The 15,344-nt window shown below is 50.7% G+C and overlaps 1 protein-coding gene across 2 annotated transcripts; it reads right to left on the reverse strand.

The window, feature by feature from the left end:
* Positions 1-260: 260 nt before the first annotated feature.
* Positions 261-5,148, reverse strand: Spon2 (spondin 2). 2 transcript variants are annotated; one of them, XM_085836606.1, is made up of 7 exons: positions 5,110-5,148; positions 4,253-4,392; positions 3,547-3,766; positions 2,906-3,129; positions 2,642-2,833; positions 1,859-2,033; positions 261-979 (listed from the first exon to the last, which is right to left on the reverse strand). In XM_085836606.1, the coding sequence occupies exons 3-7, from the start codon at positions 3,761-3,763 to the stop codon at positions 795-797; spliced, it is 993 nt and encodes a 330-aa protein (XP_085692732.1). In that variant the 5' UTR covers positions 3,764-3,766; positions 4,253-4,392; positions 5,110-5,148; the 3' UTR covers positions 261-794. The 2 variants fall into 2 exon arrangements, with proteins under 2 accessions (XP_085692732.1, XP_021019186.1); XM_021163527.3 differs by lacking the exon at positions 5,110-5,148 and having other exon boundaries at positions 4,253-4,548.
* Positions 5,149-15,344: the final 10,196 nt, after the last annotated feature.

Consider the following 15,344-nt stretch of genomic DNA (forward strand, 5'->3'; position numbering starts at 1 on the left):
GGAGGTCTTCACATTCAAGCTGATGGAGCAGGGCTAGGAGGATATCCCCAGAGTTCTGCCTAGCCTAGGATAAGATGCCAGAATGACTTCGGAATCTACTGGGGTGGGAGGAGGACTGGGCAGTCTTGACACAAGAGTAAGTGATGTGCCATGACATCACTGCAGGTTCCTGTGAATGTGTGACCCCTACTTGTACATACAAATAAGCGCCTCTGCTCCAGGGTGTCCAGGGATGGTGGAAGGACACCGTCTGACATTTTTCAGGAACACGACCTTTATTCGAATGCAAAGGGATCAACGACACACAAGGGCCAAGTTTCCAAAAACTGCCCCTCTTTGTTTGCTCCTCCTGTGGTCACCCCCATGTGGGCACAAGAGTGGTGTGAAGGTTGACTCCCTGGCACGTGCGGTGGCAGCAGGTCTGAGGTATCTGACAGCAGTGTGGTTGTGGGGTTCACAGGCTTAGAGCATCCTCTCAGCTGTTCCTGGCATGCCTGCTCTCTGTATCAAAGGCAGCCTCCCTCCCACCACACTAATAAATTACAAGGGAATTTATGTAGATCAAACCCACGAGCCTCAGGAGTCACACAGTGGGAGAGGCAGTCTGTGGCTTACCTGCCACTGTGGGCCTCTGTGTAAAGACCTTCTGTCAGCCCAGGATTGGTGGGAAACGGTACAAAACTGCCCAAGCTCTCCATCCCTGCCTGCACGGGCCTCCTGGAAACTCCTTGGGGCCCAGATCTGAGTCCCAGCCTTGAGGGATCCTAAGAGCTGCTTGCTACTGAAGTCTAGGTTTAGACGCAGTTATCTGGGGCACACTCGGCCTCTTCTTCAAGCTCGGGACAGGGAGTCCCATTGTTAGCAGGCTGAACACGGACATAGCGAGTTCTGCTCTTGGCTCCCAACTTTCCACATGGTCCTCCACACAGTCCCCAGGATGACCACAGGGAAACCTCACAGTCCAGCGGTGTCTCTGGAACTGGATAAAGCACAGGGGAGACTGGATGTGAGTGCTGTGTAAGACACTTGGAAAAGGCAGAAGGGACCACCCTGACCTGTGCATTCATCCCAGGAAACAACCCTGCTCCAGAGTCTGAGAGAAACACTTGCTTTTCTCAGGAACACGGAGCAAGACACATGAGAGGTACCACTGATACAGACTCAAGTAACAGCCAAATGCCTGGCTGGACTGTTCCCCTCTAGACATAAGCTTCAGGGGGACTTGTAGCAGCCTGAACCCTGGGATCTTACCAGCTGTGGAGGAGGTGTTGCAACCATGGGGACCTCTCTAAGGGTGGTGGCTCTCAGGCCACAGTGACCTTCATAACTGACATTACTGAAGTACTACAAATGCCAGGAAATGCTTTGGGTTGTGGGGCCTTACTCCCCATTGAGATTCAAACCCTTTCAATAGAATTGCTTTGGTTTGTGTCTCCTCTGTTTCCATAGTATTCACAAATTTAAAAATAATCGGTTGGGAGTTGTAGCTAAATGACCTGATGATTTCCATTTTCTAGATAAAAGTGCAAATGTCCCTATATTCAACACATGCTAAACCAGCCAGCCAGCCAGAGGAGAGCAATCACCTACAGGAGGCCAGGAGCCCGGTCCCCACCATTGCAGACACAGGAAGACAGTGTAGTGCTAACAGCAGCTGGGCTGGCAGCTCCCTGAGAAGCCTTAGATGATATACATAGGATCTGGGGCACAACTTCAGCTTGGATTCTTTCCCCAGTTCAGACAGCAGTAGACATGAAGTAGACATAGGAGGTCAGACACACTTTCCCAGCCTGTGCTAACATCCTCCAACTGCTAGCCTATCCACCCCAGGGTTACAGATGGGAATCATGGAAATTACCTGAAAGGCTGTCAACGATTTCGTTGCCTCTGCTGGCCAGGTCCAGGGAAGGTGGGGCAAAGGCCCTGGGACTCTGCTGTAGCCGCACGAAGGTCACTTTGGCGATGGGAGGTAAGGACTTGAGGCGTGGATAGTAGAATGAATTTGCTGGGTGGCTGGGCGATGAGGCTGTTATCTGGATGAAGGAAGGAGAGCTGGAGCTAACACAGGGGTTGGGACGCCCACGTTCAAGTGCATGTTTGGCCTCCTGAGTCAGTATCCAGCATCTAGCAGAACACTGCCAGCAAAGACTCCCAACTTGGGTCTCATCTCTGCATGACTCTCAAGCCCAGCATAGCTGGAGGTACCCGCATAGCCTCTCCCTGAGACTGAGAAATTTCTCCTGTCTCCCAGAGGCAACAGTGCAGCTCAGCTGAGCCGCCTGTCTATAGAACTCCTGCTTATGCACTAGGCAGGCCTATACATGCCTCCTCGCTGGAAATGAAGTACAGTGAAAGGCCCTTTATCTTGTTCTCTCTACAGATTGCCAGATCCCAGGCATTCCACTGTTAACCTGAAGGCACCAGAAATGGGACTACTCTCTAAAGAGCATCCACAGGCTGGAGTGCCCAGAGGTCCGCCTGGGGCATGCCAACGCCTTTGCCCTGTCCTTTAGAGTAAACAACACCCTCACAACCAGGCCAGGCACCCTCTTTGTTGCACCCACCTCAGAGACAAGAGCTGCCTGTGCATTGGGGAGTGGCTGCAGCCTATGGAGAGGGGCAAGGGCTGCTGACCACTTACCTCAGTCACTGTGTCTTGTGGGATAGTTGCAAAGTTAGGGGAGGAGAAGGTGAAACCACTGTCGGTCCCTGCATCGTGTGGATAAAGATCCAGGACCACCTGCTCCTTCCAGCGGCCTCCCTCACACAGGTCCAGACTGTCGATGCCCACAAACCAGTCAGGGCTGGGGACAATGCGTACCACGAAGGACACCTGGATGGGGCCAGAAGACTTAGCAGCTGCAGCCATCGGGACATACCCTCTCCCAGGCTAGCCATGACTTACCAGCGAGTGCCTAGGGTGCACCTCTAACTCTGTGGAAGTCTGCCCGGTACCGCTAGGGATGGCAGGAGCTGAGAACACTGCGTGCACACTCTGAAGTTTCTCTCCTGCAGCTTCGATCTCCTTCATCAGTGCCCAGGCCTCACCACGCTCAGCAAAGTCCCTCAGCCCGTTGCTGACATACTCATTCTTCCGCCACATGCTGTAGTCAGAGCTGTGAGCTGCCCCTGTGCAAAGGCCTGACTGCATGAGTATCCAGCGGGGTGGACAGCAGCAGGGCTATAGACTTTAATTCCACATGGCTGTCCCCAGGGGACACATGCCCCTCTCCCCCTGCCCCCGCCCCAAATATCAGCTCCCTGACTGAATGGTAAGGAGCCGCATCCACTTTGAACACAGAGAGACCGTAACATCCTTCACACTTATGTGGCTAAGACACCTGGCTGGGTGACTGGTGTCCCCAGCTTTCCTGCAGCTACTGTGCCCTCCAACAGCCACTGGGACAGTGGGTATTTAGCAAGGGCTTCCTGTGTTGGATGCTTCTCAGATTACAGTGACTTGTACTGTGTACTGTGAAGCCAGCAGGTACTGCTTCCTGCCCTGTAGCCTCCTGGATGAGGCAGAAGGAGGAAAGGTGCTCTTACCCAGCAGAGAGGACCACTGTGCAGGGGGCCGGAACAGAGGATACTGCTTGGGAAATGCTGTCTGGCTCCACTTGCCAATGAAAGTGATGCTGTATCTAGCCAGAGGCCGGGCTGTACAAACCGATTCTCCCCCCAGCGGCTGGCTTGTGGTGGAGCCTAGCATGGCCAGGAGGAAGACCCAAAGAGCTCTGCTCAGGGCAAGACTCACGTTTTCCATCACCTACAGCAGAGGGAGAGAAGTGTTGGCACCTTTACTCCCAGGGCCCCTGTCCACGGAACCCCAGGAGAGAACAGAACAAGCTCCCAGGGTGAGATGCCTGCAAACACACCACTTGGTCCCCAGAATGTCCTTCGAGAGTTTCCCAGATGCCACCCAGTGAAAAGGGCACCAGGTACTCGGCCGGTTTCACTGCTTGTCTGCAAGAATGTCAGTGTAACTTGTGAACTACAGCCCCCAGGACTGTAGCCCAAGGGACAAAAAGTTAATGGGCTTACAATTATCTCTGTTACACACCTCCTGGCCGCTTTACATTGTGTCCCCTGCACTGTGAAGTGCGCCTGGCTTGTACACTTCATGGACTAGCTGTACATGGGGCTAGATTAGCAAAGCTGAGGTCATGCCCAGCCCCCAGGGTAGTCTCTGGAGTGTTACAGATTCCTGTTCCAGGAGCTCCAGGCCCTCTTGAGATGTGAACAACGCACTCACCTGGCAAAAGAGTCAGAGGCAGGCTGCTGGGCTGTCAGCTGCCGGATTGGTCCCAGAGCTCCGAGATCCTATGTATGCCCAAGGTTAGTGCCTCTGGCCAGCAGATAGGCCCCAGCTCTTCCTGTCTTCTGCCTCAGTGCCTGGTCCCAGAAAGTGCCAGAAGGGGCTTGAGACAAGGAAGCAAGAGGCTTTCCTGCTGCAGGGGCTTCACTGCTCAACCTTCTCACTAGTTCTGACTGCTGTGACCTGCTCCAAACTGAGCTCACTCTCCGCCCCCTTGGGCTAACTGCTGCCCTGCCGCACCCCTTTCTTTGTCTTTCCCTCTCCCTTCCTTCTCTCCGCCCTCCTCCCTCCTCTCACAAGCCCTCTCTGGGTGGTGCTGCAAGGGGCTCTGTATTCAGAGATAGGAGTCTGGGGCCAGAGGCCACATTTGGTGCCCTGTCTGAACTTTGTCACAGATGTGGCCGAGATGTGACCCACATTTCTCCACTTGACAAATGTGTGTGTGTGTGTGTGTGTGTTGGGGTGCTGAGGAACCCCAGGTCTACCAGCTTAGCTGTAAAAGGCTTTGGGGCTCTGGGTTTCAGCCAGCCAGACCCCTCTTTCTCATAGGGGCCTGAGGGCCCACTTGGCCAGCCGAAGTAAGCAGCTCGGAGATTTCAAGCTGCTCCTTGGTCCACCTCCTCCCAGCTTCCAGGCCTCTGGCCTTCCTTTGGACTGGGTAGTAGAACTCTGATGTTTACTGCAGCCCAGTGTCAGGGAAATACTCTCAAAACTACTGAGGAAGCCTAGGAACTAAGTAGAAAGAAGAGTGGAGGGAGACGACATACACAGCCTCTGCCGGGTCCCCCACATACCAAAATATCCAGGGAGCTGCTCCAAGACACATTCTGGGTTTTGGACCAAGTTAATGTTTCAATGTCAGACAGACAGTGAGAGAGAATAAATAGAATCTGCGAAGCTCAAAGGCAAACAAAGCGAATGACTTCACCCTCATTTCAAATAAATAAGGCAGCCACATAGCAGCAACTGTGGACATAACATTTAGGCACCAGGCCTAGAGGCCAAAGACAGACTGCCCCAGAATGTCTCAAGCTGCTGGTGAAAGTCACCAAGAAGCCTAAAGTTTCTGGCTGGGTGGGCTGTAGCTACCCATGTGTAACTCACTTACAATAAGCAAGCTAGCCTATGTTAACAGCGGTTGCTCAATGACTTAAGCTGAGCAGCCGTAGGTCACACATTGAGTAGCGATGTGGCATGGCTTGTCAGCAGTACATATTCCCACCCTGTGGGCAACTTCAGTCCAGATCCCTATGCCCAGCGTAGCCCCTAAGGCTCACTGCATTCCAAATGACAAGGTAGTCATCAACAGCCCCAGCCCAGGGCAGCAGAAAGCTTCTCTCTCAGCCTCAAGCCCATGAAGTGACTTGAGTAGCCACTGATTTGGCAATGAGAACAAGCCAAAGCCAGACACCTCCAAACAGAGTGGCCACCGCCAAGCCAGAGCTGCCCCAGGAGGGCTGGGCAGAAGGATAGCCAGGCAAGAAATTCCTTTAGTGGTGGCAGTGTCCCCTAAAAAGGAAAATCCCTGAGCATGTTCATGGACATGATGGGACAGGGGGAGGACTTGGCCACAGTGTAACAATGGTTCTTTCAGGGCTTACATCCCTCCTTAGGTGTGGCACAGGCCCCTAGGCCTGACCTGGGCAGAGACAAGCTCCCAAGTCATATCTGCTGACTCAAGCTTGGGATCCCCACCCATAGAATGGCTGTCTCCTGTGGTACACGCAGGCTTCGGACATGCCTGGCTGCCAGGTGTCCCAGCTATGAGTTAAAAACTCAGATACCATACCTGCCAGCACCCACCGACCCACACTCCATTGCTCACCGGCTCCAACCTGGCTCCATGATGCATGCTTTCTATACCTTGGGCAATATTCCCAGAATGGGGCTACCAGACTGGCTCCCTCGTGAGCTTCCCCTCCCCCTCTCTACTGGGCACTGGACAGTCCCAGTACTGGGCCTTTGCTTACAGTCCCTCTACCTAAAGAGAGCTCTTCCAAGCTGGCTTTGGGTCTCAGGGAAAGCTCAGCAGTCATCCAACCCAGAGGAACATCTGCTCGCCCACACCAGCCTTTCAGTCCACTTCAGACTACTTGCCATCTCCTGCAGCGAGGGAAAGCCATTCCAGCCCCATAAGCAGCTTGAGTTTTGCTGCAGGATGTTACATGCTCACAGGGGCGTGAGTAGGCTGAGGGCAGACTCTGGACTAGGCTTCTGGGCACAACTTCTAGAGCTATGCAATTAGCTGGGCTGCAAAGTTGGCTGCTAGACCAACCCGCTCAGGAACTTGTCCCACGGGGCATTGTTGCCTTCCTCCCTTCTGTTCTCCCTCCCTCCTTTCCTGTCTCCTATGTCACTAATCTGGGTCAGATTTCAAATAGCACCCTCTGACTCAGGACCTGAACTCTAGCCAGTGAGCAAGGCCTGGCTTCAGCTTTGTGCCCTTTGGTTTCTTGGAAGACACCTAGGAAGAAAGTGAGAGCAAGAAGCCTCAGCACCCACCCTATCCACACCCCTTAGCTTCTGAGCTCATGCAAGTGGGGCCGCTTGCACAAGTGTGAGCACTGCAACTACGCAACCCCAGAGGGAGCACTGAACATGTCCTCCCAAGTCAGCACAGTATGTCTGTACAAGACAAGTGTAGGAGACCAGACCAAGACCAGACCATGCCTGGCATGTGACCGATCAGGAGAAGACCAGCCAATGCTGTGTGGCTCTAAGGCAGACCGTCTCCTTCTATGGCACAACAGTTGGCCTCCTTTCAATGTGAATATGAGGCAACAAAATGACTGCTAAGGCCTAGTGACCTACATTCCATCCTTAAACCCATGTGAAGGTGAAGAGAGAGCAAAAATGGGGGTGGGGTGGTGTAAGAACTCCTGAGAACTCTCTCCATCAAAGCAACAAGGACACGGACAAAGATAATTGGACAGGACCAGAACGTGGTGTCTAAAGTGATGACAGGACCACACAAACGGTATGGTTAAGGGGAAGGCTTTTGTTGTAGGAGAGAGGGGGAGGGGGAGGAAGAGGGAGAGGGAGAAACATAGTGAGAAATAGCAAGGTTAAAAGGAAGATGAGTAGCTGGGGGGAGTAGCCTATGAGCTGGAGGGCATTCAGGGTAGGGGAGAAGGCGGGCTGCTGGCATGGGCTTTGAAAGGTGAGGGGAATTACTCTTTTGGGCAGATGGAAATCAGTTTCACAAGCTCCCAATGAATGCTTGCTTTTATCTAAGTGCCAGTCCATGCTGAACTCATTTCTGAATATTTGGACTGCCTTTTTGGAGTTTGGGGAATTGGTGTTTACTTTGACTTGACACTTAGTAGACCAAGGCAGGTGGATCTCTCCGAGTTCTAGGTCAGCCTGTTCTATATACTTAAGTCCGGGCTAGCCAAAACTGCATAGTGAGACTGTTTCACAAAATTAAAAAAAAGGAAGAAATGTCTGGACAGGGATTTGGGTACTCTGGAAAGTAACCAAAGGCTTGCGACCATAAATGGGAAGTTATTTTGTCAAAAAAATTAGGGAAGCTGGCAAACCTTTATGTACCTCAGATCTAAACTTTGCCTCCCCTGATAGTGGAACTAGAGACTGTAAGCCAAGGCCTGGGACAGCATGGGGCTGGAGACTTCTTAGGACATCATTTCCAGAAAGACATCTTTCTGTCCACTCTCTGGGAGCTCCCTAGAAGACCCGACTTGGGAAGCTGTCCTTAGATGACTTGATTCTAAGCCTGTCCCCAGAGGTTTTTGTTGGAAACAACTACAGGTAATGCTTAAAGCTGTTGTCCAAGGGCTGGGTAAAGATGGAGGCCAAAATACCTAGAATGAAAATCTCAGAGGCAGGAAGGACACAGGGGACGCTGAGAACTCCTGGCACATTCCTAAGACCCTAGAAGGCCATACATTCCAAGAGCTCAGGAAATACCAGTGCTCAGGCAAGGCCTGACAAGGCCCCTGCTTCACCTCTGACTGACCTTGGGGCTCTTTGCAAGCAGGAAGTGGGGGCTAATGTGCTTACTAAGTGCCTGGCTCACTGTCTCTATCATGAGAGTCCCAACATACAGAGAAGCCCACAGCTGAAAGATGAACTGACTCCAGGCATCTTCAGTCCCGTAATTCACTGACCGCTGAGTTAACCAGGAAAAGACTCTATGGCCATGCATGGCAATGAACACAGATATTTCAAACTTAAGCTGGAAAAGTCACTAAAGAAACCTCAACAAACAGCAACCCCTGAAGAGAGGAAGCATCTAATTTCCAGAGCTGTCAAATTATACTCTCTAAGCTGTTCAGGCTCCAGCCAAAAAAATGTACAAACCATGCAAAAGCAGAAGGAAGCACGGCCCATACAGAGAGTGAGAAAGCAGCTACAAGAATGCACTGAGGAAGCACAGGCCTTGGGGACACTAGCTAAAGACTTTACCAGTCACAAGCATGCTCAGAGACCGAAGAGCCAGGCATGGCAGCTCGCACACCCGACCCCAGCACTTGGGAGGCAGAAGCAGGATTAGGACAAATTCCAAGCCAGGCTCCTCTCCATAACAAGCTACAGGTCCACCTGGAGTAGGTAATACGGATCCTGCCACAAACCAGCTGCATCCCCCAGAGGAAGCCACATCTGATAAAGTGTGGGAGTGGTACCTCACAGAGGAGTGACACCAGCGAATGGTAGAGATTACAGGACAACATAAGCCTTGAGGTTGAAAGGTGAGATAACCAAACCATTCATTACAAGAGCGCCGCAGGAGATCTGGGAAGACGGGATTAAAAGTCCATAAAAGGAATAGACCAGTTGATATTATCCAGTCTCGGAAAGAAAACAGGATAATGGAAACTAAACAAACACTGGAGACTTGCAGGGAACCATCAAACACAAACAGTTGCGTAACTGAAGTCCCAAGGGGAGAAGAGGACATACAAGAGTGTCTGTGTAGAAACCATAGCTCTTGTCCTAAGGGAAGAGCAAACAGTTTATTCTGGAGCCATTTTGAATGGCCATGGCTCCAGAAACACAGATTTAGGTTACCCCCAATTCCGAGTTCCAGTGTGGGAGTATTAGTTCCGCAGGGGTTTTTGTACGTTTTACAGAACAAAAATTGCCAAAAATCAAGGCAACTTTAAAAGACATTGATGGGTGCACCAGAGAGGAAGGTACAAGATGGGGCAACTGCATCATACACAGACCCAAGATGGCATCTGATGGCACTGTCTGGTTCTCTGTGGAAGCCAGTGTCCTGCTAAGTTAAAGCTTCTAGGAGATTTTCATTAATCATCGCAAGATGTTAATTCTAAGTTACTAGCTTCTGAGAGGTTTTTATTTATTGTCCTAGGGTATTAGTTCAGAAACAGAGTGTGGCGGGGCATGGCTGTCCCAGAAGGCTAACACTAGTCCAAGATAAAGCAATTAGCCTCTGAGCCTACCAAATCCCCACGTTCTCACAGCACCGACATTCCAGTTGGCCCGTCAGTCTCTGCAGACACGGGCTACTTCCAGGAGTTTTCTTGTACAGAGCCAGACATGCTTTCTTTTCAGGAATTTTCATTCACAAGAGAAAAATTATGTGAAAAAAGTAACAGCTGAAACTTTCCAAGACAGATGACAAAAGGTAATGGACACACCCAAGAAGCTCAACTGATTCTAGGTATGGAACATGCAAGACCATCCCGGTCATAGCTAAGCATTCACAGGCCAAAGAGTCCTGGATCGGCAAGAGAAAACCAATCCATCAGAGGCAAGCGTTATCCTGTTAGATTTAATACTTGACCCTCACCAGAAACCATGTAAGTCAGTAGGGGTGGGAACCTGAAACAAAGGAGCAACATCAACAATAAAAAAGCCAACAGCTCTAAAAGGGGCCGCATTCCACAGTAACCCCAACCAGAACTTCTGGTTAGGGAAGCTACCCCAAGAGAAAGACTAAAAAGGGAATTGTTCAGACTAAAATGAAGGGACAGTCAGCCGAAGCCACATGAACAAAGAGATAGCAGCAAAAGAGGCAAGACAGGAGGCCCTGGGGGAGGGCAAAGAGTAGGCGGGAAGCAGACTCCAACTCAGTAACAGTTCTGCTGGAGAGCCTGGCTGGTGTAACTGCATTGAAAAGGTCTATTGAGTTTATGAACTTCCAGGAGAGGCGCAAACATGAATCGCAGTTGCTTTCCGGATGAGCAGCTGCCTGTTCTCCACCATCAGTCGAGTGTGTGTGTGTACTCCTGGCGTAGTTTGCACACAACCTGCAAGAGCTAAGTGGCCACAAGGACTCTGTCTTCCGGATATCCGTAAGCTGTACTCAGATAGCTAGCCGAGGTGGCGATCACAGATGTTCATACAGCTACGATTGTTGTGAGCCCGTTAGGATTTGAGTGTAAAATTCCTTCCGGAGGCTCTGTGTTGGAACAGTTGGGTGCTGTGTAAGAGGTTGTGGAACATTTAGGGTATGAGGCCCTACGCTGAGGTGGGTCGCAAAGGGCAGGCCTTGAAGGTTATTCTCTGGGGCTCTCCTGCCCATTGGATGAGGTGCCTCCACTGCCCCCTCCGACCATTGGATGAGGTGCCTCCACTGCCCCCTCCGACCATTGGATGAGGTGCCTCCACTGCCCCCTCCGACCATTGGATGAGGAGCCTCCACTGCCCCCTCCGACCATTGGATGAGGTGCCTCCACTGCCCCCTCCGACCATTGGATGAGGAGCCTCCACTGCCCCCTCCGACCATTGGATGAGGTGCCTCCACTGCCCCCTCCGACCATTGGATGAGGTGCCTCCACTACCCCCTCCGACCATTGGATGAGGAGCCTCCACTGCCCCCTCCGACCATTGGATGAGGAGCCTCCACTGCCCCCTCCGACCATTGGATGAGGAGCCTCCACTGCCCCCTCCGACTCCAATGAAGCATTCCTGCCACGCCTTCTCTACCGTGATCAACTGCTCTGCTCTGAAAGCGGGAGCCAAAATAAACTCGCCTTGTCTGTGTCAGGCAGTTTAGTTACAGCAGCATGAATTAGCTAACCTACCCTGCCGTCCAGCTGCTGACTTCCAGGAGCTTTAAAGGATTGTGGCCTTCCTCTCCCCATCCCTATTCATCATTCCTTTTCCTTTCGGGAGCTCAGACATGAACTATTAAGTTATTCACCAGGAACCACATCTGTGAGGACAGTTTAAAAAGTGACACTATCAGCGTGACAGCTCTGAGGGGAATGGTATTCCTGGTGGTCAGGAGCCAAGGAATACCACACAGTCACACTGCACAACAAACTTCACACAAGAGATTTATTCGGGAGAACACCGGAGGGCGGCCGCCTCTGCTCAGGCAAGAAGCAGCAGAGAACTGGTCAGGCTTTATATAGGGTTTCTTGGGGGTGAGCTCAGACTTTTTACCCTACAGATACCATGCACACTGGAAAAGGTGCAGGCTCTGAAAAGGCCTGAGCAGACGAGTTTGTGTGTCCAGCTGGTCCTTGGCCCAGAAACAACAAATGAGCTGGAACAGATCAATGACAAAAATGGCTGACCTTGGGGAGAAGCTGATCATCAGACTCCTGGCAGTATCAGACTCAAGTTTCCAATCTTAACAGCAACAACAACAACAGCAGCACCAGCAGCAGCAGCAGCAGCACAATGCCTACCAAAACCAGGAAAGCAGTGTACACTTCAGGGGGACAGTAAATAGAAACTGTCAATCAAAAGACCTGCAGATGAACTTGTCATACAAACACTCTACAATGACTGCCCTAAGATGTCCAGAGAACTAAAATGGGATGAAGAGAAAGCCAGCAGCATGATGGGAGAAGGAAATGGAACTCAATGCAACTCAAGCAGCCTTTCCAAGACCCTCAGTAACTGCAGTCCTCGAGGATGGGGAGCCTTGGATGGCTCATGTAAAATGTCTATGGATTATGTAAAGTGTCTGTGGATTACGGAGGGATGGAGAATGTCCCCCACCTGTGTCTCCATTCCCAATATTGCTCTTTTGATAACAAGAACTGATAGAAGTGATATCTTTCCATGTTGTACTGGATGTTATGAACAGTTCCTTTTAAGTCCCCCTTAGCTGCTCAAGACCAAATGGTTCTTATTTGGAATGGACAGCCCTTCAGAGATCCTCCCCGCCCCATCCCCGGTAAAATGGTGGGTTACATCACGGTAACCTTTGATTGTCTTACAGATTTGGAAGAACAGTAAAGATAGTAATGAAGGCTTATGAACAAAAGCATCTTGCATGAATAGAAAGGGCAAAGTAGGAGTCATAAGGTTGTTGGGTAAAATTCTCAGCAACAGACATCAGTTGCCTCTCTTTGAATTGTTAGTCAGAGGCCCCACAAACTGTAAAGACTATCGCCATTGCCCTTGCTTATATATCAGAACTAGATGATAAGATCTTATTGCTGGAGACACCAGACAATTCGATGACACGACATGAAATAAATCTGAGACTAAACTGAAAGTGCTCTCCTTACCACCTCACTTTTACTGTGCCAGGCAGTGCCATGAAGGCTGCTGGGGAGAATTCTCACCAACAGTCCTGGCAGCTATGCTCCTTGTGTGGTAAGATAGAAATATGCCAGGTGAGATGCGCCCACTGGCACGGGGGTGGCACTACTGACGTGACCATAACCTCCTGCTTTCCTGTCAGATTTAAGGACAGCTCTGAATGGGGAACCTCACAACTTAAGCTGTAAACTGGGGCAAAAGCCAGAAACTGGAAAGTTCATAGGCCACAGGAGGAAGTAGATTGCTTTGTTGAATGGATGGACAAAAACGTACAAAATATTAGAACTGGTGAGTTCAGCAAGGTTGCAAAAACAAGATCAATATTAAAAAGTCAGTTGCATTTCTGTATACCAGCAATGGACAGGATGAAAATAAAATTATAAAAACCTATTTACATCAAAAAAATATATTCTTAAAAGTGAATTTAACCAAGAAAGTACAAACTTTTATATTAAAAAAAAACTTACAAACTATCATTAGAAGAAATTTGAGAAGACCTAACAAATAGACATGGCAATACTCCCCACAGCGATCCGCAGATTAAATACTATAACTGAGAAAACTTCAACTGCTGGCTAGGCATTCCTATAATCTCATTATTTAAGAGGCTAAAGCCAAGGATCACAAGTTCAAAGCTAGCCTGAGCTATATACAAGACCATATTTGGAGGAGATGGGGGCAGCTTTTACTTTTTCTTTCTTTCTTTCTTTCTTTCTTTCTTTCTTTCTTTCTTTCTTTCTTTCTCTCTCTCTCTCTCTCTCTCTCTCTCTCTCTTTCCTTCCTTCTCTCTCTCTCTCTCTCTCTCTCTCTCTCTCTCTCTCTCTCTCTCTCTCTCTCTCTCTCTCTCTCCCTTCCTTCCTTCCTTCCTTCCTTCCTTCCTTCCTTCCTTTCTTTTTCAGAGAATGTAAAAACTGTTGATAACATTCAAAGTCCTTCCCGAGAGTGATGTGGATAAAACTCCAAGGGACAGAAGAGCCAAAGTCACCCTACCCTATGGGATCTCTGAAGAGGGATCTCTGAAGACCCTGCTCTGTGGCCTTGAGATCAGGGACATCTCTAAGTCCTCAGTGTTTAGGTTCACCAATTCAGCACAGATGATATGAGGCAGCTACATTGGGGTTTATCTCTAAGGGAGTCTGCTCCCCAACTCCCAGGGGAGGAAGCAGGGACACTCAGCAGGGAAGAGCGGAAGAACCAGTTGTTCTGCCCTGAGACCTGTCAAGGCCCTCAAAATGCAGAGTGAGGGGCACACAGAGAACCACAATACATGCCCTCCCCAGCATCTCAGGTTTGGCTCTGCCCATCCCCTTCCCTGGCCGGAGAAGTCTGGAGGCCCAGAGAAGGGCACTCCCTCTCTAAGGAACCACTTCCCAGCCTGGAAACTCTGAGCTGCTGCGTCTGGCCTCCCACCTCCGCCTGACTCCTACCACCCTGGCTCCAGCCACACTGGTGTCCTACTTTCCACCCTGCACAGTGGAAATATGGGTCAGCATAATGCTCACCAGGCCTTGGGCCAGAGCCCGTGGAAGGAAAAACACCAGGCCAACCGCCTGGCAAAGCCCCAGCCCCACAGCAGGCTCCACACTCCAGCTCGGGATTCAGGGCTGTGGGGAAGATGCCCCCAGCTCCTGCTTAGCTGGCAGACAGAGCTCTGGATGTAGTACAGCTCGAGCTCATCCTATGGACCATCTCCTATCGCCACAACTTTCCGTCTTACATTCATTTTCTGGCTGCTTACTCCTGATACAGCTTGCAAATCACACTAAGGCACTTACTTCTCCGTACATGTCTTTCTCTCCCTAGAGGCAACTGGACCAGCACAGGCCTCTTGAAGGCTCCTGACAACACAGGCCAGGATGATCAGGTTGTCTCTTGTCCCCAAGATACTGGAAAGGCTCATGTCTGCCCTCCAGATTTCAGGATGGGGGGGGGGTCCTCCACCCTTCAGGGCCACCCATGGGTGCATCACAGCCAAGCTCTAGACTCCGTTCACCTCCTTCATGGAGAGGGACTGTATCCTGGTCCCAGGTTAGCCCTGAAGCAGTGCTGGAGACAGGGCCTTCGACAGGAGCTTCATTTGTCCAGAATGGAAAGACGGACAGAGCTGTCTAGACAGATGTCTGAGGCAAAGGGAACAAAGTCTTGACCTGGGTCAAACCCAGGGTGTTCCCTGCTGCTGCTAAGCCTGTGTTTTGTACAGCATCTGGCTCCCCTTCCTTCTAGGAATTCTCAAAAGATGTCCGTTTGACTTTCTTTTTATTGAGACAGGGTCTCACCGAGTAGCTTTCGCTGGCCTGGAGCTCACAGAGAGATCATCCACCTACCTTTGCTATCAGATACTGGGATTAAAGGTGCGTGCTGCCATACCTGGGAAAGGATGTTTGAAAGGGTGTAAACAATACCGTTTACTCCTAAGGATTCAGAGAAAGAGCTGCTCACCCTCCAGTACCACCTGACAGAGAATGTGTAGCGTGGTACCCGAGCAGCACTGGCTCCTCTGCTGGCTGCCCAGCTTCTGCAGAGCCTGGTGGAGACTGGAGGG

This window comes from Mus caroli, unplaced genomic scaffold, assembly GCF_978045245.1.
Source record: "Mus caroli unplaced genomic scaffold, Mus_caroli_1 scaffold_4, whole genome shotgun sequence".
Classification (NCBI taxonomy): domain Eukaryota; kingdom Metazoa; phylum Chordata; class Mammalia; order Rodentia; family Muridae; genus Mus; species Mus caroli.

Excerpts from the sequence above, each read along its gene's own strand:
- Spon2 (XM_085836606.1), bottom strand. The coding sequence starts at position 3,763 with ATGGAAAACGTGAGTCTTGCCCTGAGCAGAGCTCTTTGGGTCTTCCTC. Across the intron at positions 3,130-3,546 it reads ACAGTGGTCCTCTCTGCTGG|GGGCAGCTCACAGCTCTGAC; the intron begins GTAAGAGCACCT and ends GCCTTTGCACAG. Across the intron at positions 2,834-2,905 it reads TGCACCCTAGGCACTCGCTG|GTGTCCTTCGTGGTACGCAT; the intron begins GTAAGTCATGGC and ends GGCCCCATCCAG.